The following is a 24210-nucleotide window of genomic DNA, read 5'->3' on the forward strand; positions in this document are numbered from 1 at the left end:
TTCTAGTTACGTCAATTGTAAAATGTTCAAAACGTAATTTTCTCCATAACATTATTCTATCACGGTTTTTATGGAGACCTTTAAATTGCTGTGATTGTCAATTTGTCGATTTTTTTTTATGGCGCAATCCCTCAATTCCATTTCAAATCGAAAGTGATTCAATTTTTTTTATTTTATTTTTTCTGAAAAATAATGCTATGCAAATTATATAGCATCTTGTAGAGTATACATAGCTAAACAGAACTTAAATTCCGTTTAAAAATAACATTACATTACTGAGATATCGGGGTTTAAAATTTAATATTTCCGGAAATATTGAATCTTCAACCTTAGTTAATGCAATTGTTTAAAGTTCAAAGTTAAATTAACTCGTACTAAAATATTTTGAAAATTGTTAATTTGTACTGTAATTTATTTTGATTTTTTAAAATTGTTCTTGTATTCATGAACGTAGTCTATCCATAACTAAGGCAAATTTAACAATTTTGATTGGTCTATCCTTCATCAAATACTTATTTTGAAGTTATTTTAAGGCTGACTTAAACCAAATTTGGGAGTATGTATGTAGTAAATTAAATAAACGTTTTACACTTAAAACTTTTTTAAAGAGTTGTCTGCCCTTTAAGAAAATAACAAAAAATCATTTTCTGAAAATATGTATGGTAAATTATGAATTATTTTAGCATATTCGAAGAAAGGAAAAGCTTTTGCAACTTTTTACCAAAAGAAATGTGAGAAAATTACTTGTCTTAAAAAATATATCTAAAAAAGCATTTTCCCCATAGACTTCAATGTTAACTTTAGTACATGTATATGATAAATTTGTTGTTATTTTTTTTCAATTTCAGAGATGAATCTTTATCAGTTTAAAAACCCTTTAAAATCACACTAAAATTCTAGTGATTAAACTTGCAATCTATTAGATATGAAAAATGATAGTTATGGATGGACTACCTTAAGATTTTTGTTAATACGTAGTTAGAGTGATTCGGATTTTGTTAAGTCGTACCAAGAATCATAGTATTTCTCCTCTTTGTTTGTGTTACAGTTGGTTATTGATTTCAGAATCTGCCCCTGCAAGGACTTTTAACTTTTATTCCGGACGTCAACGGAAGACCACTCGTTGTTTGCAACAAGCTTTGTTTTAATATTCGTTCTTATTAGAGATCCTCTTGTTTTTCTGTAGATTCTTTTTAGAAATGTTTTTCTACGGTTTGCCCTTTTAACACTTCACGGGCCCGAAACACGTTCCAATCCCGAGCATTGCCATAAATTACCAAAGGATTTATAGGTTAACGTCTACCCATGCAAACAATCACGGAAAAATTGGAGGTCAATTACTATCTTTTCGAGTGTCATTTCGTGTTATAAACTCACCCTTTTTTTTTTTTAAACAAATCTGATAGTGAAATATTTGGACACAGTTTGGTATTTTCATTTCATATCTGAAGAAAAGTGCTACCACTACTAAAATTATTCTTTGTGTAGGAAGGCATTTGTATTTAAATTTATTTCGTAGAACGTTCGTACCTAACATTTTCTCAAATTGAGTAAGTCATACCAAGTATTTTTTCTGTTTTGTTGGAATACCTATTCGAACTTTTTTTTTATTTTAAGAAGCCATCGGGTTATCGTGTAAAGGAATACAGGAACATCCTTAAAAGCTTTTAACTTTTGTCAGCGACGGAAGACCCGCTCGTTTCATTGCAACGACTTCGTTCTAGTTATCATTTTGAAACAATAATAAAGAAGATCCTAAGATTTATGTTCTCAACAATATGCTATCTTTTAAATTGCTAAACACTTGTTTAACAAAATATGTTTATATTTACAATACTTTCATTTGATATGGTTCTTCAAATTAGGGTCATATATGGCTCTTAAGTCTTCTTTTTAATACTCTTCATTTAGCATTAATGTGCCATAGACTATTGTTCATATTGAAGTAATCTCCATACAGTTTCTTCTTTTATTCATCAGTATAAGGCGTTTTAAGGGCATAAATAATTGTTCTTTAAACTTATGTATACATATCTAGTTATTTTGAAATTATTTTTAAAAACTCTTGAACAAGTTGTTGTTTCAAGTCATTCTTTCAAGAATATGACATCCATGGACATTTCGTAAAGAGTCCCTTTAACGAGGCATAGGGCAAGCCCCTTAATGTTACTTTGTGTTTGACTTTTGTTTTTATAAAATAACTTGTTATTATAACTTAAACAACAAAATTGTTAATTCTTTCACAAGATTTGATTTTACAACAGAAAAGTTTTGACAGAAAAAAGGGGCTAACCGTAAAAATAAATTACCAGAAAGGGCTAGAAAAATGACAATGAAATTATTATGTTACGCAAGAGAATATTAGGTGAAATAAATTGAAAACCATTATAGCGATGTGTTCCATGACCCTTTTGTTTTATATGCTGTTTCTTCAGACTTTGTTAATGATTTTTCGTGACAAATGTATGTTCCAATATCATTTCGAGCTCGATGCATTCATCTTGATATTTGTTGCAAAGTTGTTATAGTTCTATTTGGTTTTGTACATGTATATATCAATGATCAATGCCTAGACGGAAGACAAATCATTGCACCGAGCCCTCACGGTTCACAGAGCCTGGCCTGACTTTAATTTGACATAAACCCAGAAAATAGAATCTTAGACATCCCACTTTCCTATTCATCTAAATGTCAAGTGCTTCAGATTCCTCAGATCAGATAAATCAAAATACATGTCGGTTAGAGATAGCACCCTTTCTATAGTCAGTAACCATAAATTAATGTCGGTATTCATATGTCGACAGATATATGTTTAGTACTTTTTGATATTTTTTTTCTATTTATGCTTTAGCACACCCTGAATGCACCACTGCTTTATTCCAAATTGAAGGATAAATATTCAGTATAAATATTATAAAAATATTTTCTACATAATATAATTTCCGGCTTTACAGTATCAAAAAATTTAGTTGCATAAAACGACTTTCCCACACAATTCAAAGTCCTTTTTTCTCAAAGGTGTATAAATATTGACATTATTTGTAAATGTGTACACTTACCTCAGCTGTACAGAGTAGGTTGTTAATGGTGTACTGCTGTTTCTAATAATGAGAAAGAAAGGATTGATTTTTTGAAAAGAGTAATTGCATGGATTAATCAAAATGTGATAGAGACTTTAACTGTCAAATGGATACAAATAATGATAGAAGTGTTGTTTTCCTAATGACAATTTTGAAAACATTTTGTTTTAAAGATTGCTGGTTATCAAGTGGATAAACTTACACACAAGGCTTAACATGGAGTAATGGCATGATGTCCCTCAAAGTAGGATCGATTATATATGTAACATGATTTTTAAAAAGATAATATACATCATGTTTTATATTATTTGGAACGAAGTGGACCGAAAACCCTTGGCTAGCGAAAATGAGGCATTAAATGCATTTAGGTAAAAGTGAGGTAGCTTTATCATTTCAAAAATATCGGAATTGTTTGAATTATACTCAGTGTTTAAAAATATCAATAACTGTAATATTTCGTTGTTGCAAAATATCGCTTAGTGTTCTATTTGTAATACTTTGTGAATTTATTTTCTATCTAAACATGATCTTCTAGCAGCGTAGAATTAACTTTCTACATGAATTATCACAATACAACCTTTTTTAAAACACGTTTTTTAGCAATCTGATAGCCTTTGTTGCTTATACAATATACAAATATAAGATAAAATGTAGATTTAATGAAGAAAAAATGTGAAAGAAAGAAATTCTTTATACATTAAAAGGTAAATTGAATGTCCATACACTGTTTTAAGAAAGATTGATTATATTAACCAAGATATTTGTGATTATTTGAGAATAGTTATCTTGTTGATACTTTATGTGATAAATGGTGATGTGCGGAAATATGACATTGATTTTGTGTGTTTCTCTCTAAAAGACAAAACCTTGTTACTTGACATAGTTTTTTGTGTTTATCTTTAAAAAATCATTTCTCGGTTAACATATGTACATGTATAAGGCTAACATTTCATTATATAACTATTCCATTTTTGGCGAAACGGATCTTAAAGTTTTCGATTAGGTGCACTTATCCATTTGACACTATAAAAGGTTTGATTCATACAACATTTAATATTACTCATTTCTGTTGTGTTTAATATAATATTACGTATACATGATATCAATTGATTGGTGTTCTGGATTTTAGCATGTCTATTATACAGATGCAAATAAATAATTTTACATAATTTTACTATCATTTCTGTGAATCAATCTTCCCCAAAATGCATGATATCATTCTTGTAAAAATACGCATACAATGGGGATAACGCCCAGTTTCTCCATATACCAAAACAATTTGAGAAGTAAAGTTTATTTAAATCAAGATGCCTACTGACCTTGATGGTCACCTGAGTACTATAGCCTTAAAATTGAACTGTCAGAGGGTGTCATTTTAGCATTCTGAGACTCATTTTGGAGTTTCAACCCTCATCCAAAACTTCTGTGACTGTTACTCCTCCCATTATTTATAATAAGGTTTTTTAAACATAAAATTATAAAGGGAGTGGGGAGGAGGGAAGGGGTCAAAAAAGAGACCTGCATAGAACCCATACCGGTGTTATATAGTGCCTTTTCCCCCTAGCCATCTTTCCCCCCGGAAAAATGGCTATATAGCAGTTCTTCCCCCCGGAAAAATGGCTATATAGCAGTTTTTCCCCCACGGAAAGCTGACTATATAGTGGGCTTTCCCCCTTTTTATAGCCAGATTACCCCCACGGAAAGCCTACTATATAGTGGATTTCCCCCCATTTTTACTTTCCGGCCATGTTTATTGCGGACCATTCGTGACAATAATTTGCAATAACTGATATGATATTAGTTTCTCACAAAAAAGGATAATTATGGCATTTATTAATACATAGAATAAAATACATGGTTTTTCAACCGCAAATATAAATTAAGGCATGCACCTTCATAACATGCATGTGTAAATATCGTTTATTTCACCTGTTCTCATCCCTTTTTGGAACACCTTTTACACGGATTTCGGAATACCTCGAATCTTTTTCATCTAATTGATGCTTATCTACAGTTTTGACTTCGACGTTATGAACACGTGAGGACACATTTAAGTGAAAATACGCCGGTTTGGAAATTTAATTTTCCAATGTATTACCATCAATGTATAAGATTCTCCTAGGGAACTAACTGACCAATCTTGACTTAATTTTGTAGAGGAATGGAATAAAAAGTGGAAATGTATTACTCCCTTCGCCCAAAAGGCTATCAATTTTAGATTAATTCCGTTAGAATTGACGATCCTAAAAACAATTATATATTTCTTCTTCTAAATATCAAACAGGATACAGGATGCAATGATGTGACGAGAAACTGAAATGTTTCAGTTTTACTTTGATTGATGGGGTTCTAAATCATGGTTAAGGGTTATTTTAATTATGTAGTAAAAGCATGTGTAAAGTTAGTGTTTACCATTCGTTTTAAAGTTACGCATATTCATAATTATAAGCACATTTCTACGAAACACGAGATATTATGATGTTAACATTTTAAAAAAAAATGAAATGTCTTCACAACCAGAACAATGTCGGTATCTTTGCTGGTTACTTTTGGAGCCTGAACTAACTTTATGTTTATATTGTCACTCATGCTAATTTTTTTTCACTTTTAAGTTTGCAACGTGATTTATAAATATACAATTTTGAAAACGATGCTATATAAATCAAGATATACGATTCAATTACCTAACAAAATTATACTATTTGTTTCATATTTTTACAATAAAGATTTACTTGTGTACCATATTATTTCTTCGAACAATTAAACAAGGGTAATCAAAAAAACAAAACAAAAACAAAAAACAACCAACACAGATATTGTGATGAGCTGACTTTTTTTTTAATATAAGCTTGTTCTTCTAATCAACTAACAAGTAAAAAAGTCGTATATGCGCTTAGGTTGGTTACTTATTTTTGATTTTCGGTTTCTCCTTTTATGAATAAACGTTCATTGATTTATTTATCTAATTATTTATTATATCATTAGTCATCTTATGAATTGATTAAACGTTTTGAAGAATAATGAATTTTACCCGCGTACCTTTTTAAAAAAAATTTGTTCGTAAATTAAAATAAAAAGCAGCAGAATTAAACGTAATTTTCAATCATTTTGATAAAGAAATATATGAGTGATTGTGTATTTTTAAATGATGTTTTTACTTTTAAATGACCGTAAAAATATGTTCATATGGTCATCTATAGTTTTTGAGATATGGGGCCCTAAAAATACATATTCTTTATACATGTACATGTAATTGGATTTCAAACATCGGGCTCGAAAACAACAAAGGCTCCTACCCTGCAGGGGGGCTTAAATTTTCGGTGTCATCTACTAATATTTACATTTCACATATATTTTGCATGTTAAGCTACCGCAGATATAGCACCATAACACAGACAGGGTACTAATAGGTTAAATCACGAGTTTTAATTGTGACGTCACAAACGTTTAACGCTGCTAAATACAACGTCACAAGCGAAAATCAAAGATCACGCTTGTGGCTGTTACTGTGGCTCTTCCATTAATTTGAACTTACCCGTAGGATAATACAGTAATTTTGAGGTATAATTCGCATTTGCGTACAAGACAAGAAGGTAAAAAAAATGTAAATATAAGCATTAAATCCTTATTTTTTGAAAGATATAGTCTCATAACTGCAACGGTGTGTGCAAACAAATTTTTATAACGCGCTAACGCGCGTTATTCAATTTGTATGCACACACCGTTGCAGTTATGAGACTATATCTTTCAAAAAATAAGGATTCAATACTTAAGTGGTATACCACTATGACTGAGAAAATATGGTTAATTGGTCATCTCTAGAATTTGAGATTCGGGTTCCCACTTATAGAACACTATTCAATCATTATGATGGGGTTTTAATCATCGGGACCTGAAACATCAAGGGCCCCAGGCCTACACTGAGAGCTGAAATTTTCAGAGTCATCTTCAAGTGGTAAACCACTGCCACTATAAAAATATGGTGATATGGTGATATAGTCATCTCTGGTTTATGAGACATTGGACCCTAAAGAATATGCACTGTAATTATTATAAAAGGATTTTTAAAATCGGGCTCTGAAACATCGGACACAAAATTTCTCTAAAACAGAGGTTTAGCCTGGATGAAATTGTCACAAACAGATAAACAGTCTGATAAATTTATCAAGAAATTCTTAAAACATTCTCGTTTAATATAATTTCAGAACACAGAATTATGCATATAAGTGTATAACTTGTAAAACCTTTTTCAATAAATTACCTAAATTAAGTTATATGTGAAATTCCATTACACACATGTTCAACTTTCAGCATTGTCTATAAAAATAATAAATCGGCAAAACGAAACTTAACCTGTACAGATGAATGCAGATATACATGTATGTAACCTGGGAGTGTAGAAACATTAATTTTAATCCTTATTGAATTTCCATAAATATTTTTTATAAAATCTGAACCAAAAACGTGAGGGAGAAACCCTACTATGGGGGAAAAGCTACTATATAGTAGCTTTTCCCCCCGGGGGAAAAGTTTACTATATAGTAGGTTTTCCGGGGGGGAAAGCTACTATGGGGGAAAAACTGCGATACAACACCGGTATTTAATTTGGTAAGGCCAAGTAACAGTTTACGTAGAAGTTTTGATTTTTGGCTTTGATTGCCATTTTTGTCCTTCTAAAAAGACCCGAACCTCTAGCCAAGGGGTCATAAACTTGACAATTTAATTGCATGATTTGAACATATTTTATTATGCAAATATATATTTACATAAGTGGAGTATGCAGCAGGCAATGCCCGTGTAAGCCTTCAAACATTTTAAATTTTAGGTAGAGGGCTTCATAGCTATGAATTAAGTTCTTCTCAAATATATATGGAAGTAGAGAACATGATTTTTGTTTAGGATAAAAAACATTTTCACTGTATGGCCATAATGGCCCCGTCCTAGGACCTGAACCCCTGACCCAGGAGCTATGAATTTCATAAGTTTGGTACAGGGCTTTGTGGACATCATAACCATGCATTTAGTTATTTTTTGATACATAAAAGGGAGTGGAGAAGACTTTTTTTTAAAGATTTAATATCTTTTTACTTTGTGGTTATATGGCCTTAAATTTTACAATATTGGTAGAGGGCTTCATAACCATTCTAACATTGCATTTAGTTTTGTTTCGACATATAAGGTAGCAGAGGAGATGTTTTTTTGTGAAAATTTTGCTGTTTTGCATATATATCCCCACCCCGGGATGGTAAAGTCATGGATTTCACAATTTAGATTCATTTTATCATAGAGATGCTTCAAACAAAAAATGGTAACACTTGGCCTTGTAGGTGACAGGAAGCAAAGGATGTAAAATTTTAACGGACAACAGACATCGCACGACATACGACGACAGACGAAGACTGATAGCAATAAATTACCTGAGTGACACAGGTGACCTAAATCGTAAATCTAAACGTCTAATTATTATATATCAACATTTTTGAAATCCATATTTCACAGTCATCTAACGGGAGTAACAACTTTGACAATTGAGGAGGCCGATTTTATTATTCTTTATTTTTAACCATATGTCATTTAAAGCAACTCTAGTTTATTTGCGAAGCTTTAAAAAAATCGACCATCTCGTTCTTTTTAGGGAACATCTCAAAATAGAAGTACATTAACGATAGGAATATAAAGGAAACTGTCATTTTCCGCACTTCAGAACAGATTTAAAAAATATCATTATATGATGAGTAATATAATTTCCTACCTTCTATCTAAGAAATACTAAATTCTACTGTCTGGTTTTTAGTTGGGGCCATCTCAAAATATCAAAATGCGCCAAATTTTGCTATACATTGTGAGCATTACGAATAAAGATTGGTGTGATGGATTCATTAAAAAAAATAAGGATAATGTCCTCAAGGAAAACAACATTCTGTGTATAAAATTTTTATTTTCTTTCATGTTATTTCTTATAGCGTACTCCTTCAAAGCTTCATTTTATCATAACGTCATAAAAGCGCAATGGCAACGTTCCCCTTCCACACAACAGTAAAATCGTTTAAAAAATAAAAATTTCCTTAAAAATCAAAATATTTTTATCTGTATTTTGTTTTTTAGTTCAATTTCATAAATGATATCGAAAGAATATCATAAGAAGGATAAATCTATTGTATTATACTAGAATGCGCAGAAACATGTGCAATGAAAATTCTAAAATAAAATTTACAGTCAAAAGGCATATAACCAAATTTAGCTTTAAAAAGTATACATTATTACTATTACAAATATTTATACCTTGATCTTTGATGAAGAGAACTGATATACTGTAGTTTCGTCAATATTCGTTGAATACCAATTTTCGTGGATTTCGTTGTGAAGTTGATCAACGAAATTTAATGTTCATTGAAGTGCTATTCTACTTGAATTTTGTATTGATAGGATCATGAACAACGAATTTACGTGTCCTTGAAACTGTTGATATAATTAAATCCACGAAAATTGATACCCACGAATATTAATGAAACCACAGTATGCTATTTTTGCCTGATGTTTAATTATACACATATCTGTATATTTTTTAAACATTTCTTGAACTGACTTGTTTCTGATCGAAATTGGCCAAAAATATGTTCCCAAAAGATATCAAAACAATATATACAAAGTCCTACATGTCATTTTTTTTAAAAGTATGCATACAAAAACAATAGAATGCCTTTTTAATCACTAAGAACAGCTGTCGAACTGCAAAGGTACGGACTTATATTGATCATTTAAAAACCTGGAAAAAAATATAAAGAGGGTTCATTTGTGTCCTCTCTACAAGCATTTGTTGAGGAAAAGTTTAAATTTTTGCTCGTTAAAGTTGTAACTTTCTCTCAAAGTAGGGTACTATTTTTTAAAAACTGGCCTCAAAAAACACAAGGTATTTTTGTCTGTGTCTATGGAGGTACATTGCAGATATATTTTCGTTGAAATATGATTAAACTTTTTTAATCTAAGACAATCACTTTTTTACACCTCTATCCCACATCTAAAAAGAATATACTTTATTTTATACTTATAGAACTAAATAATCCCCATATAAAAACATGGAATAGGTAATCAGATGTATATCAAATTCAAAACGGGTTATTTTGAATTGACACTTATTTTTTTCTATGAAAATATAACGTCAATGTGTCTCCATAAACACAGGAGTTTTAAGTATAGACTGGATTTTTCTTGTTCTAAAAAAAGATCACATGTCGACTTATAAAAATAGGGTACCCTATTTTGAGGCAAAGTTACAACTTAAATGAGCAAAATTCAAACATTTTCTCAACAAATGGTTGTAGAGAGGACACCAATGCCTTCATATTTTTTTTCAGATTTTTAAATCTTCAAGCAGTTCGACAGCAGTGATTGAAAAGGCATTGTTCTGGTCTTGTTCTTGTATGCATACTTTTCAAACAAGATGACATATAAGACTTCATATTTATTGCTATTTTATCTTTTGGCAACATTTTTGGTCAGTAAGTTTACTTACAGACGGAAAGACAGACATACAAATGAGACAGACAAAAAGTAAACAAAACGCTTACTCTAGTTTTCAGACTAGGTAGACGTAGAAGCAAATGGATCGATATACAATATTCAACATGTCAGCTGATCCCTACCAACAGCTTTCTTTTAAAAAAAACTTTGATCATATTATATGTCATAACCTTTAGGTTGTGTTTTCATATAGGAATATTTTCTAGGTTTTGTGTAATGTATACATGTTATATTTCTGACATCAACATCAACACTTTTATTAGGAAGGAGCGGTAAGAGTATATGCTATGTGTGTACTAAAAATAATTTAATTGTATTCATCATACATCATACTTACTTTTTCAAAATCCAGTGAAGCGTGTGTTTCAATTGTCCAGAAACTTGTATGATTTACTATTTTGAATGCATTGTTTTGCACTGATTTAAAAGCTAGTTTCGTTATATTGCTGATTTTAAAAAGTGTAGTCCCTACAAAATAAAACAAGAACGTAAACTTACTATATTAATTATCCCATTATATTTATTTAATATATTAAGGATAATCAAAGCAATATATTCTATGAACATTGAGTCAACAAATTCACAACTTTGGCAAAGGTCGTCCCTTCTACCCGGTAGTAGTTTACACTTTGTTGAACTACCGGTTCTTCAACACGAGAATTAATATTTTTTAAAGAATAGTTCACCAAATGACCAATAAGGTCCTGACTCTGCATTTACAATTTTGGTGGAGGACCCCTGCCCATCGTTATCATACACTCATCTCTCTGACTGATGTACAAAAGTAGAACAAAGAAAATGTTGCAGTTCCTACGCGAATTTTACCTTAAGGTGTTGCATATAAAATGGAAAAATCAAAGAAAAAAAATCGGTGATAATCTTTTTGCATGCAACGCTGTACATAAAGCAGTGTAAAATTTTATCTGTAGAGTTTGTACTAACTTTTATAAAATAAATTGAAAATGGTTACCACAAACAAATATGGCAGATTTCATGCTTTACAAAGCGAGAAACCTCATTGTTGTAAAAAAAAATTAACTTTTGGGAAAATCATTAATACCCTTTAAAATCTAAGAAACTTTCGCTGTTATAAGTCATGTCTAGATTGGTCGAGTGATTACGCTGTTTGACATGGATTGTAACACAGATTGAGTTCGAATCTCGGAACAGTGGACATTTTTTTCAAACATATTTGTTTAATCGCATGAAAGGGTAACGAATATAGATAATTTAAGAATGTCAGAATAAAGTAATTTAAAAGCTTGTCAGTGTTATATTTTGCATACGTGCTTAATTGTTTTGAACATAACTTACTGTGTGAAGTATCCGTTTTAAACTTGATATATATACATTTTCTTCTAAACAGGAAATGTCAAAACAATGTATGCATCAGGTTGGAAAGTAGGTTTTGTTTTCTTTTTTTACGAAAAAATTGAGTATGCCTTTTTTAAGATGCATGTACACGTTGTTAAAAGCGGGAAAAAAATAATTTAAATAAGTGTGAGTCGGTGGTAAGCCATAGGTAGATGAGAATGTGTACGGATGAATATTTCCACCTTTTTATCTAGACTAGGCGTTTATCTAGATACAATAGAAACGATGATCATAATTACAACTCTGACGGCTCTGAAGACCAAAAATCATATTTATTTATAAAGCTTCAAAGAATGATATTTCAAAAACACTGGACGGTAGAAATCAAAATCGATGATATATGTTAACTTCAAAAGACAGAAAACATAGTCATCTTCCTAACTGTATTCTAAAAAAAAAATCAAATGATGGTTGCCGTGTTTGAACAATATGCACGTAAAATGTTTGTGTAAAACTGCATGCAGAACATAAGCCGCTATGTTAATATAGTCGTCTACGTAATGTGTCTATACTTAAATATAAATCTTCATGCGTTACGGGTATTTAAATTTCTATTCCACCTTAGGCACCCCTGCGACTGTCTTCGGAATGATTTCTTTATCGTTGATAAGTATGGGATAAACCCAGAGGTTCTCGAATGAAAGGTCACGAGACTTCCCCGAGATTTGTTTATAAAGTACTGTGAAATTTCGAGCAGAAGTATAAGTGTTCGGATAATATTCTCAAAATACGTAAGTACTGGTCGTTTTTCATATCATATCCTACGTTGGTTTATGTTAAAACACAAAAATCATTTAGCAGTTTTTTAAATTAAACAATGATATTCAGAACAGAGTTATCCTTCGTGTTCAATCACTCTACATGTGGTTGACAATATCCACCAATTAATGAAGATAAAGTTTTAAATCAATAAACGTCCAGATTTTATATTTGATTACAAGTACCTAGATTCTATGAAATACACTATAAACACGAGGCACGTTTTAAACTGCGAAACTGAAAGGTTCAAATAAAACCACGTGGTCTAAAATTTAAAGATAGTAACATTCGCAGGGGTGCTAGGGAAATATGCGCGGATCCAGAAAAAATTTCCCGGGGGGGGGGATGTTCGACAGTTATTTGAGTTTTCCAGAGGCGGATATGAGGCATATTTTTGGTAATAGTATTCTGTAAATGTAAAGGAATTTAAATTTGACGGGGGAGCTAGGGGTTAGAACCTATACCCGTGCATGGGGAATAATCCTGTTTTTTGCAACACCCTCTTTCCATAGGAGAAATATATTAGTTTGGACATTTTCTCTATAAACAGTTAAAGACCCGTGATATTGATAATGAAGATAACATTCTATGTTTGCCTATACCTAAATATGCTACAATTTGTAAAGATTGCTCAATATTATCTGAGATGATTATAATTATAGTACCTGTAGGTGCATTTTCCGGAACCTGGACAACTCCTTTATCTTTTTCTTGAAAGTTATTACATGTGTCAATAGTTTGAGAGATATGAGACGAACCATTTGTTGCACCTGTAAAAGAGACCTGTAAGGGTTAATTAAAGACTTAATCAACTGTTAAGTTTAGCTCCATGTACATGTCAGTATATTTTATCATTGCAACTGCTATTTGATTAACAATTTGCCTCATATTTAACAAACAATAGCTGGAAATAATAGAACTTAACTTTATGTTTATGAAAATAAAATTCTAATTCATGTCTAAGAATACACACAAGTTGCAATCATTTATAGTTACCAGCAGTATGCAAATGACGTTGAAAATAATTTTTATTTTTTGCTCGGGAATAATACACAGCTTCGTGTGTAGTTTTTGTAAAAAAGATATAAATTGAATATTGGAAACAATTAAAATATATACTGATAAAAAAGTTCAAACCTGATAAGTCATGAAGACAAACAAAACTGAATATGATAAATGCCCTGAATTTCATTGCATCTCCGAGGATAGGTCTTATCTAAAAATATAAAGCCCTGTGTATAAATATTAATAATTTTGGCTTCTTTTCTTAAAAGTGTTTCAGTTATATTTATTAGACTCACATATTTGCAATCATGCAAAATAACTATTATGATACATTAAAAATAAATCAAGCAATATTTGCATTTATCCAATTCGAATTAAAGCTATACACGCTATAATTTGCGTCAATTTTGAATAAAGGGGAAAATGTATGTGTTTGATTACTAATAAAAGTTACCTTTATGCTGTTAATTATAATGCTCAATTCGGTCACGTAACAAATATATCAAATATTAAACAATAAAAAAGATTTATTTTCCTGCCAGGAAAGTAATGCCTCCTCGTGAATATCAATCTATCACGTGATATCGACAGCTAAATTTAGCCTATCATACCAAAACTGGTGAAGGGTTAACATCTTCATAATTGTGATAGTTTCACAAAGGAAAGGATATTTTCAGTAAAGCATAAATTTGTCCGATATACGAGTACAAACAAAAGAAAAAAATACAAGCCTGTGAGTAGATATAAATACTGCCTTTAAAAAAATGACGTAGACCTGTGTTTTTCCCCTATGTGCTATTTATAGATCCTATAAGTGTTAATGCAGAAGTAAGGGTATCATGAATGACAAACGTATAAATTTTACTCATTATACATGTATGTATTTCAAATTAACAACTGTTAAGCATATTAAAAATCAAGTTGGATACTTAATTAGGCAAGCAATAACGAGTACCTAGTTCTCCGCGGACATGCGCAATGAGGTCGGTTTGCTCTTCCTTTATCAATATTCATGAAAAGGTATATTTTCCTGGCAGGAAAATAAACAATTAAAAATCTATATCTTTGTAACGAGATGGAATTCACCATTGTAATTTACAGATTAAGGATAACTTTTATAAGTAGACAAACACATGCGTTTTCACTGTCATTCAAAATTGACGTAAGTTATAGCGTGTATAGCTTTAAGCAGATTGTTCAAGCACCTTGATTTTCATTTGTACACAACGACATAATCCTAAAACCTAGCCTTGGGTTGGGTTTCAAATTGGCCTCAGTTTTGGCCTTAAATTTAGCCTGGTCCTTTGGCCTCTTCGAGAATTGATTGTTTATGTAGATAAATAAAGCCTTTGTACAGCAAAAAATACTTAAATAAATAAAACAGAATGCGACAGTCCAAATTAAATAAATTGCTTACTGTTAGCGCTTTCAGCCATGTCGGCTCTTCAGACAGTTATACAAAATTTTGTATAACTGTCTGAAGAGCCGACATGGCTGAAAGTACGAAAGCCGAGAAGGATCATTCGAGATTCGAGATTCGAAATACGAGATTCGAAATACGAGATTCGAGATTCGAAATTCGAGATTCAATATCTAAATTAACCAATCAAATCATGGATCTGAAACCTGTATCCTAGCAACATCAAACTGTTCTAAATAAAGATCATTCGTACATGCTCTTTCCTACAAATAAATGTCTTAATAGCTCTTATATAGTGGTTATAAAATGGTTAAATTAACATTGATGAATTAACCCCACACAGTATAAACAATTAAATTAGAAATAACACTGTTGGCTTTGCGAATTTAAGTGGTTTTGGTTGCCCTGTATGTATTTCCCCCCGAACAATTTTAACCCGAAGTGTATTCGCCCCAACTGTGTAAAAATCGGCTCGCGAAGAAAGATCTGTTTAATCTAAATGTTTTAGCTATGAAACGAAACTCAAAAAAATAATCAGGCACGTAGCATCGTTTTTGAAAGTGGGGGGGGGGGGGGGCAGACCCATCCAAAAAATCTTGACAAGCAAAAAAAAAAATAAAAAGTTTCCAAAAATCTTCAAAATCCTAATCCGTGTGTGGGGGGGGGGGGGGAGACTAAACTATACTTCCAAAAATTCTTTCCTACCAAAATTTTTTTCCCTCCAAATCAGGAAATTCCTAATCCGTGGAAGGGGGGGGGGGGGTGTTACTTCTATTTGACTCCTCATTTCCTTATTTTAATATCAATTTTTTACTTACTTCCAAAAAAGTGGGGGCCAACTCCGTTATAATTCATTTTTTTATATGTAAATTTTAAAAAATTTGTTGCTGCGAGAAAAAGCCCCCCCCCCCCCGATGCTACGTGCCTGATAATCGACATGTCAAAATATAGGTTATGATAAAGTTTTAAACCATAGAAGATATAATGAATTACAACCTCAAAGACAAAAATCCAGATAAGAATAGTGTATTGTAGAATATGGCAATGCCATTGTCGATATGAGAGAGAGAGAGAGAGAGAGAGAGACAGACAGACAGACAGACAGACAGACAGACAGACACAGAGAGAGTTTTGTAGTGTCAAATTCAGTTTGATTTAGAATTTGAAATTGATTTGATTTGTTACAAGCATATATAGACAATAATTAAGCCTCTAGAACGAGAAAAGAGAGGAGGTAGCTAAGGTAGGGCAGACCAACTAGCAAGCTTTAATTTTAACGGTGTTAGCGCACCTGTGATTTACATCGACACTCTCTCTCTCTCTCTCTCTCTCTCTCTCTCTCTCTCTCTCTCTCTCTCTCTCTCTCTCTCTTTCTCTCTCTCTCTCTCTCATCACCTAGCATTTCCTTTTCCGTGAGGGGGCTTGGGGTATTTGTGATGTCTTACATTAGCTAGCGAAAATGATAAAAAAAAACATGAAATTTTCTTTAAATTGTGTGCAGATGTTATACGCCAATAATCTGTTTTCAGTATATACATTTCAAGAGGGGGGGGGGGGCGGCGGCTATATAGTCCTAATTAATTTGTCAGTTATTCTGTCCCCACTTTGTTTTCTCTTCGTTTTCCAGGTTTTTTTTATTTGGCTCGGCAAATTAATATAAAACTTTCTGTGTAGCTCCATAACGATGCACTATAGATAAATTATGAGTAGTTTTACTTTTGATAAACAGGTACATATCCGTACTTGATTTTTAATTTCTCTTATAATCGGATTTAATATTCCAATAAGTATAGGGTAGGAAAGAGTAGACTGGACTTTTTTGCGCATATCCTACTGTACCATTCATTCAACACAGGTATTAGCACTCATCGAGTTCGACTTGCTTTCCTTTTCTTTCATCCACTGGATTTAAAGCTATTAATTTTTGAAAATATTTTGAATTTATGGCCTGATTATATATAAATTAGAGCTGCGCTGGTGCATATATTTACCCAAATGGACCAAAATATAACCAAATGAATCTAAAAGTTTTGACAAAATTAGTTTTAAACGTACGACTTTTTTTTAAATTCTAATCGGGTATGTCCTTTAGAAAAATCTTGAACCACACACATTTTAGCAAATAAAACGAGGGTGTTTCATTTTTTTATGGGGAGGGAGGTGGTGCCGGTAAAGGACATGTATTGCTTGTGGCAGTTGTGCTATACTCTCATTTGTTATAATAGGTCATACTACATATTGATATAAAATGAAAGTTTCCAATTACACTGTACATAGCTTCTATCACGCATTTTGACCCGTGCGATAGTTTAAAACAATTTTCAAAGCATTTAATGTAATTCAACCGATCATTTTTGAAATTTAATTTTCTGGATCCCCGCCTGATACGTCCGCCTTCTTGTATATTAGAATTACATGTACGTTGACCATCTGTACACATTAACTTAATCGGCTATGTTATGGGACGATAACATTTTTTATCAATGTTTTTGCAGGATATGTAACAAATAACAGCCTATTTGTGGGTTTTTGCACTGATTATTTGAGATAATTTACTGCCATCTTTTATGCATTCCACACACCACTCACAGTTTCTTTATTTGGTGTTCTGTGTGTATGGCGACAAATTGGTAAATTTGCACCACTCACCCCTTGTAGCTTCATCCTGATTACATTTTATCTGGCTAAGTGTAATGTAGTAGTATATTAAATACACACATCTTTGTTTGCAGTGCTTATTTACATCTTTAGAGATTTACTTACAAAAAAAGTAAACATTTGTATGACTTATATGTAATTATTGTCAATTTTGGTGCGGGGGGGGGGGGGGGGGGGGTGGGGGTAGGAAACTACAGAGAAACTTAACTTGGCTGTGAAACATATGCTTTTATTCTTTCTTGTTGATATATCAATGAATGAATTATAACAAAATATATGTACAACAATTAATTTTGAAATATTCATGCACAATCAAATAAAGGGTTTTACTGTTCTCTGCACAAGAAATCGGCAATGTGAACAAATTGGCACCCTATCATCCCTACCTTTAATTGGAGAGAGTAGGTGTCCTTCTATATTGAAAACAATTCCAAAAGTAAGACTCATAATAAGTTGTTTACTGAGGAAAAGGAAAAAAAATTGTATTTATTAATAATTCCGTATGATGTGATAATATCTCAATGATTTGTTTATAATCAAAGTACTAGTGTATCACTGTATGCATACATAAAAACGATAAGTAATGCTTATATTTATTAGTGAAACAGGACAGATTATTTATATTTAGATTATTTAGATACATGTGCTTATCTTCATGCGGATCTAGAAAGGAGGGGGTCAGGGGATCTGGACCCCCTCCTCGGGAAAATTGGAGCTTATTAAATTTGCATAGTAAAATTTTTTTAAATTGGCCTAGGACCCCGTACAGAACAAATTAGCTACGCTTATGAAGTTCTCTACCATAACCGCATTTTTACACAAAAGGGGTGAATAAACCCGGGTTTTAAACTATTACTGGTGGTGAAATACCTTAGGGTTCAAACGCATCAGGTGGAAATGCACCAGGGCAAACAAAATCACTTAGATCCGCGAAGCACACTGCATTATTACTAGTCTACTTAGATATTCTGTGTAAAAGTAAATACAAATAATTATTTAGTTAGGTAGGGAGAAGTAAACATAGCATTTATTTGTATATAAGAGCATGTACGTGTGATTCTATTTAGAACAGTTTGATGTCGCTAGGATACATATTTTCAGATCCTTGATTTGATTGGTTAATTTAGATATTAGATCTCGAATTTCGAATCTCGAATCTCGTATTTCGAATCTCGTATTTCGAATCTCGAATCTCGAATGATCCTTCTCGGCTTTCGTAGATTCTTGAATAGTAATCTCACATATTGTAGCATTGCAGTTCTTACGAAAAACGAAAAAGATTTTTAAACATTTTCCTTACGTAATTTTATTTTTACATAGAATCCATCTTGGGACCTTTGTGTTGTTCCAAGGGATACATTTGAAACCAAAAAAAAAATGCTATCTATAAATACAATCTTAATTTTGTGGAAATATTGGCCTTTCCTGTGCAGCTATCTTTGAGAGGATGTTTTAAAACACACACACACACATTTCACTGTTTCGTGTTATCTCCTTTTTAAAAAGAGTTCATATTTTCTTTACAATTTTCAACCCCCTTCCAATAAGATTGCATTATACTAAATTTGGCCATGGTTTAAGAGAAGTCGTCAAAAATGTGAAAAGTTTACAGACGGATAGACAGACAGACGGACTGACTACTGTCAACAGGTGATCAGAAAGCTCACTTGAACCTTTGGTTCAGGTGAGCTAGAAAACGCGGAATGAACCTGTGTTCAGAATGATAAATGAGGGAAAATGCACGACACCAGAAGCGTGTTTAACAGAGCGGGTACTCGCGAGCGCTTGTCAAAATTCCCGATACCCGCAACACAAATTTTGGCGAGCGCTCGCAAGCACTCGCTCTCGGCTGAACACACCTACAGTAAAACACTTGTTATCTTAATTTGTTTTGGCGAGTTGAATATATTATTTTGAAAGATAATCATAAAAAGATTAAATACCTATTTTAACGAAAGCCCATAGGCTTAAACGGTCACCTTAGGTGTCAGAAAAGTTTTTATACAATTTACTGTAGCGAGGGAATGTCTATTTACGCAACTTTGTAACTAGAATGTGATCAGTTCCTTCTCAGCACAAATACTTAAGTAGTTCATTCTTAAAGCCTACCAAGTTAAACACGTGTTCTCTCTTCATTTCTTTGGCGGGTTAAATGTATAGTTTTGAGAGATAATCATACAAGGGATAAATATCTAGAGACCTAAACAGTCACCTAAGGTGGCAAGGGACAGTTCACGGGAGCCAGGAGATGTCTGTCTACGTATCTCTTTTACTAGAATTTGCTCGGTTCAGATTCAGCACAAATACTTTTAATTCACTCTGTATAAGGCCTTTCACCATTTCTGCAGAAAATTACATGTCAGAACGTGTAAAACTTTCTAAATAGTTTTTTCCTAAGATTTCGACCCTTTCATATATTGCCCATTTTTAATGATCTTTCAGTTCTTCGACCCCCAGCTAATTCTCTGCAAAGGGTTGACAATCTGTACCATGTGAATGTCAAACCTTTACACGTCAGAAACTTTCCGGTGTTTAGTTAACTATGTCCCATACACCTACTTTTCGTGATACATGTATTAAACCTTCTGTCCGTAAGTGTAATAAACGTAAACACAACAGTCATAGTCGAAAATTTCGCCCTTTACTTCTGATTCTCATGTATTTCACATTAGGGGCCTACATATCGCATACCAATTTCAAAATAAGACATACCTCTAACTAATGATAATCATTAAAAATCATTTCACTAATTTTAGCAACGTTCATAAGCCTTCATGTACAGTTTTACAAAAATATTGACGGGTACTACTTTATCCGAAACTGATATAGATATGAACAAAATTTCCTTCATTTTGTAACCAGCTCCAAGAAACATGTGACCTGTCGAAAAAACCTTAACCTTATCCAGCATCTAAAACCTATGTCTTAGATTCAGCATCCAAGCCTGTGGAGTGCATCAGTATCATAAGATGCATCAGAGTCAAATTGTAAAAATTGAACCAGTGATAATGAATATTTGTCTATCACGGCACCTGCTCTCAAAACCTTAACCTCATCTAGCATCCAAAACATGAGGCTCAGATTAAGTATCCAAGTCTGTGGCGTACATCAGTATCATAAGATGCTAGATGCATCATCTGTCCAATTTTGGTAAAGATAGGCCCAGTAGTAATTAGATATGGCTATCAAATTAAAGGAAAAACTTGAACCTGCTCCCCAAACCCCATACATGTCCAAGACCAACTTTGTTGTTGATATCGACGATATCGACAACAAAATGACGATATCGACATCATTATAGAATTTAGAAAAATTCTAAATCAATTATGATGCGCGATATCGACAATATCGTACACAACTTGACGATATCGACATCGATATCGACACACACTAATGAAGTTGCAAATCAATTTTATTGTCGATATCGACGATATCGTTCACAAAATGACGATATCGACATCGATATCGACACTAATAAGTTTTAAGGCTAACTATTTATAGGCGATATCGTACACAAAATGACGATATCCTAAACAATAGCGATCTTTATAATTGCATTTAAACAATGACAATATCAACCTCAATATTGACTCTAATGAATTCTTTTGAAATCATCGGTAATAAAATTTAATAAATAACAATGAGAAGAAAATCTAAATGATGGGTTTTAAGGATTTTAAAATGATATAATTGTGATCGTCTAGATAGTCAAATCTAAAGATAAGCATGGTACAGTTTTCCAAAGTACTTGATAACATTCTGCACAAAAGCAAATTGCTTTTGTTGTGTGCATACGTCAATCGATATCGTTACGATATCGTCGTATCAACGACATCGACGTTAAAATATGGTGAGTTGCAGTTGTGTTTATATGCGAAACGATATCGATACGATATCGTGGATATCGTCAATATCGACATTAAATATGGAAAACTTAATTTGTAAACAAAGAAAAATAGATTTTGATACGGTATCGTCGATATCGACATTAGATACGGACGGACTGTGTTCTATACATATGTAAATCGATATTGATACGGATAATATGGACAGACTGTTCTATACATGTGCAAATCGATATCGATACGATATCGACGTTAAATATGGTGTAGTTGTGTACATATGCAACTCGATATCGATACGATATCGTCGATATTGATGATATCGACATGAATGTGGACAAATTCAGTTGCGGACAAAGAAAATCGATATCGATACGATATCGTCGATATCGACGTAAAATACGGACGTTGAATTTAGACAGCTGTAGTTGTGTACATATGCATTTAAGTTCTATTATATTGAAATCAGTGAATCGATATCGATACAATATCGTCGATATCATCGATATCAATACTACATCGTGTCTTGGACATAACTCCAAACCCGAACCCTATCCAGCATTCGAAACATGTCTCAGATTCAGCACTCAAGCCTTTCATGTGCATAAGTATCATAAGACGCACCACCCGCAAATTTGGTGGAAATAGGACCATTAGTAACTTAGATAAGGCTATCTAAGGTTTAAGGGCACCTGCTTCAAAAAAAAAATTTCTGCGCCTCAAACCTTTTTTAAATCTCCTCCATCATCTGAAATTCATGGCATCAATGTCTTTTAAGGCCATAAGTAGGTCCAGATGCATTATCCATGCAAGTTTGATGAAGATATTACAAGTTATTACTTTGATACAGGACCTGCTCCAAAAACTTTAACCAGGTCTGAATGCCGACGCCAAAGCTGGCGGTATAGCATAATCTCCCCCCGACTTCGTCTCAGTGAGCTTAAAAGTAATAAGAAATTCGAGATTTATTTAAAAGGGGGTTAAAAATATAGCGTTAGATACATTGATGTTTTCTCTCTTCGTCTTTTAGATACACCCTTGCGTTCATTTAAATTCCACAAATTTCAGACTTAATTGGTTATCCCATCACTAAAAATTGTGCCCTCTTTTAACCCTTTGGTGTTGGTTTGAATAAAATTTTAATGTTAAGTGTTCAGGGTATCTTGGATTCAATTTTTTCACCAATTAACTGCCAGAATTTCTTCAGATGAATTCTTTTAACGTATTTCAATGTGAAATTTGAATTCATCTACACTCTCCAGTTGTGAACTCTATATAGCACTAGGTAATATGGCTAAACTAAAATTTCCATACTACAGTGCGTCCATGATAGATTATAGATTATAGCCATCATTTTCTATACGACTGTTTTTGAGATAAAGCTAAACACCTTACCCCAATGTCCTATCTATAGAACTTTCTAACCAAACTAACTAAAAGAGATCAAGAAAAACACAAATTTGAACTATATGTATTAGCTTGCTTTCACAATTACTAACAAAGACTTTTCCTTTGAATTGCTACAAGAAAATTTAAACAATATTACATCTTCCACATATTTGAAAGAATTATAAAAGTTTGAATATCACTATAGGTTATTTTGGTTCTTCAAAGAGCATTTTCAAATAAAAATAAATCCCTTATCTTACTTTCAGTCCTTATCACCCAAACCCCTATGAAAGTGGGCCTGACCATTTATTTCAAATTTGCAAGCTCTACACACAAGGATGCTTTCCGACCCATTTTGATTGATGAAATTGGCTGGGATTCTGTTGAAGGAAGTGAAAATGTGAAAAGTTTTGGGAAGCTTAGAAATTTTATGCAATTCTATTGGTACCTTTAGGATTATGGCATGGTTTAGATATTGTTTAGTTATAATTATATATTATATTTAGTAATAATTCTCTCACTGTATTTGTGGCATCCTTAATAATTAAAATGGATGTATTTTTAGCCAGTAGAACACAACCAAGTTCAAATGAGGACAACATAAAGCGTCGTTCATATTTGCCAAGTAACAATATTCTTAAAATTAATAAGCCTAAAATCTAATTATAATAAATCATAAGACTCACAGAACTGTTCATGCCCTGGTAACATACACCTATTTGGTTTGGTCCGTTTATTTGTCCTATAGTCACCGATAAACATCCCTTGGAGACAACGTTATCCAAATCGCCAGATAACACTCCTCTCTACCAGCTTCTTTGTAGTTAGATATAGTCCCCGTTTTGGAAAAAAATGTCGCTTTATCATTAGGTATGGCACCATTATCTAATCTTCTTTTGTTACAGTTTTGCCATGAACAATTTAGAAGCTCAAGTACTGTTTTAGGAAAATAAGTCTTTATCAATAGGTATGTCAATATTTTAATCCAATCTCATTCAGTTTTAAGTTTAGAATTAACAAATTCAAAACGTAATGTTATAGAGCTCAAATGCTTACTTGCACAAATTCTAAGAAAACTTTTTCAGGTTATTTGTTTAAAAACGAGTACAATGATAATCCATGATCCCACATCAATGTTAATAATTGTGACAAGAGGTTAATA

General features: G+C 32.5%; 1 protein-coding gene across 1 annotated transcript in view; it reads right to left on the reverse strand.

Moving 5' to 3' along the window:
• Positions 1–23803, reverse strand: part of LOC128166502 (cadherin-23-like) — a 105811-nt gene extending 82008 nt beyond the window's left edge. Inside the window, exons 1-5 of the mRNA XM_052831709.1 lie at positions 23735–23803; positions 13872–13950; positions 13400–13504; positions 10939–11069; positions 3060–3101 (exon numbers count right to left, since the gene is read on the reverse strand). Coding sequence (XP_052687669.1) covers positions 3060–3101; positions 10939–11069; positions 13400–13504; positions 13872–13950; positions 23735–23746 — 369 coding nt within the window. The 5' untranslated portion in view covers positions 23747–23803. The remainder of the gene's footprint in view (positions 1–3059; positions 3102–10938; positions 11070–13399; positions 13505–13871; positions 13951–23734) is intronic.
• Between the last annotated feature and the right edge of the window lie 407 nt (positions 23804–24210).

This window comes from Crassostrea angulata, chromosome 10, assembly GCF_025612915.1.
Source record: "Crassostrea angulata isolate pt1a10 chromosome 10, ASM2561291v2, whole genome shotgun sequence".
NCBI lineage: Eukaryota > Metazoa > Mollusca > Bivalvia > Ostreida > Ostreidae > Magallana > Magallana angulata.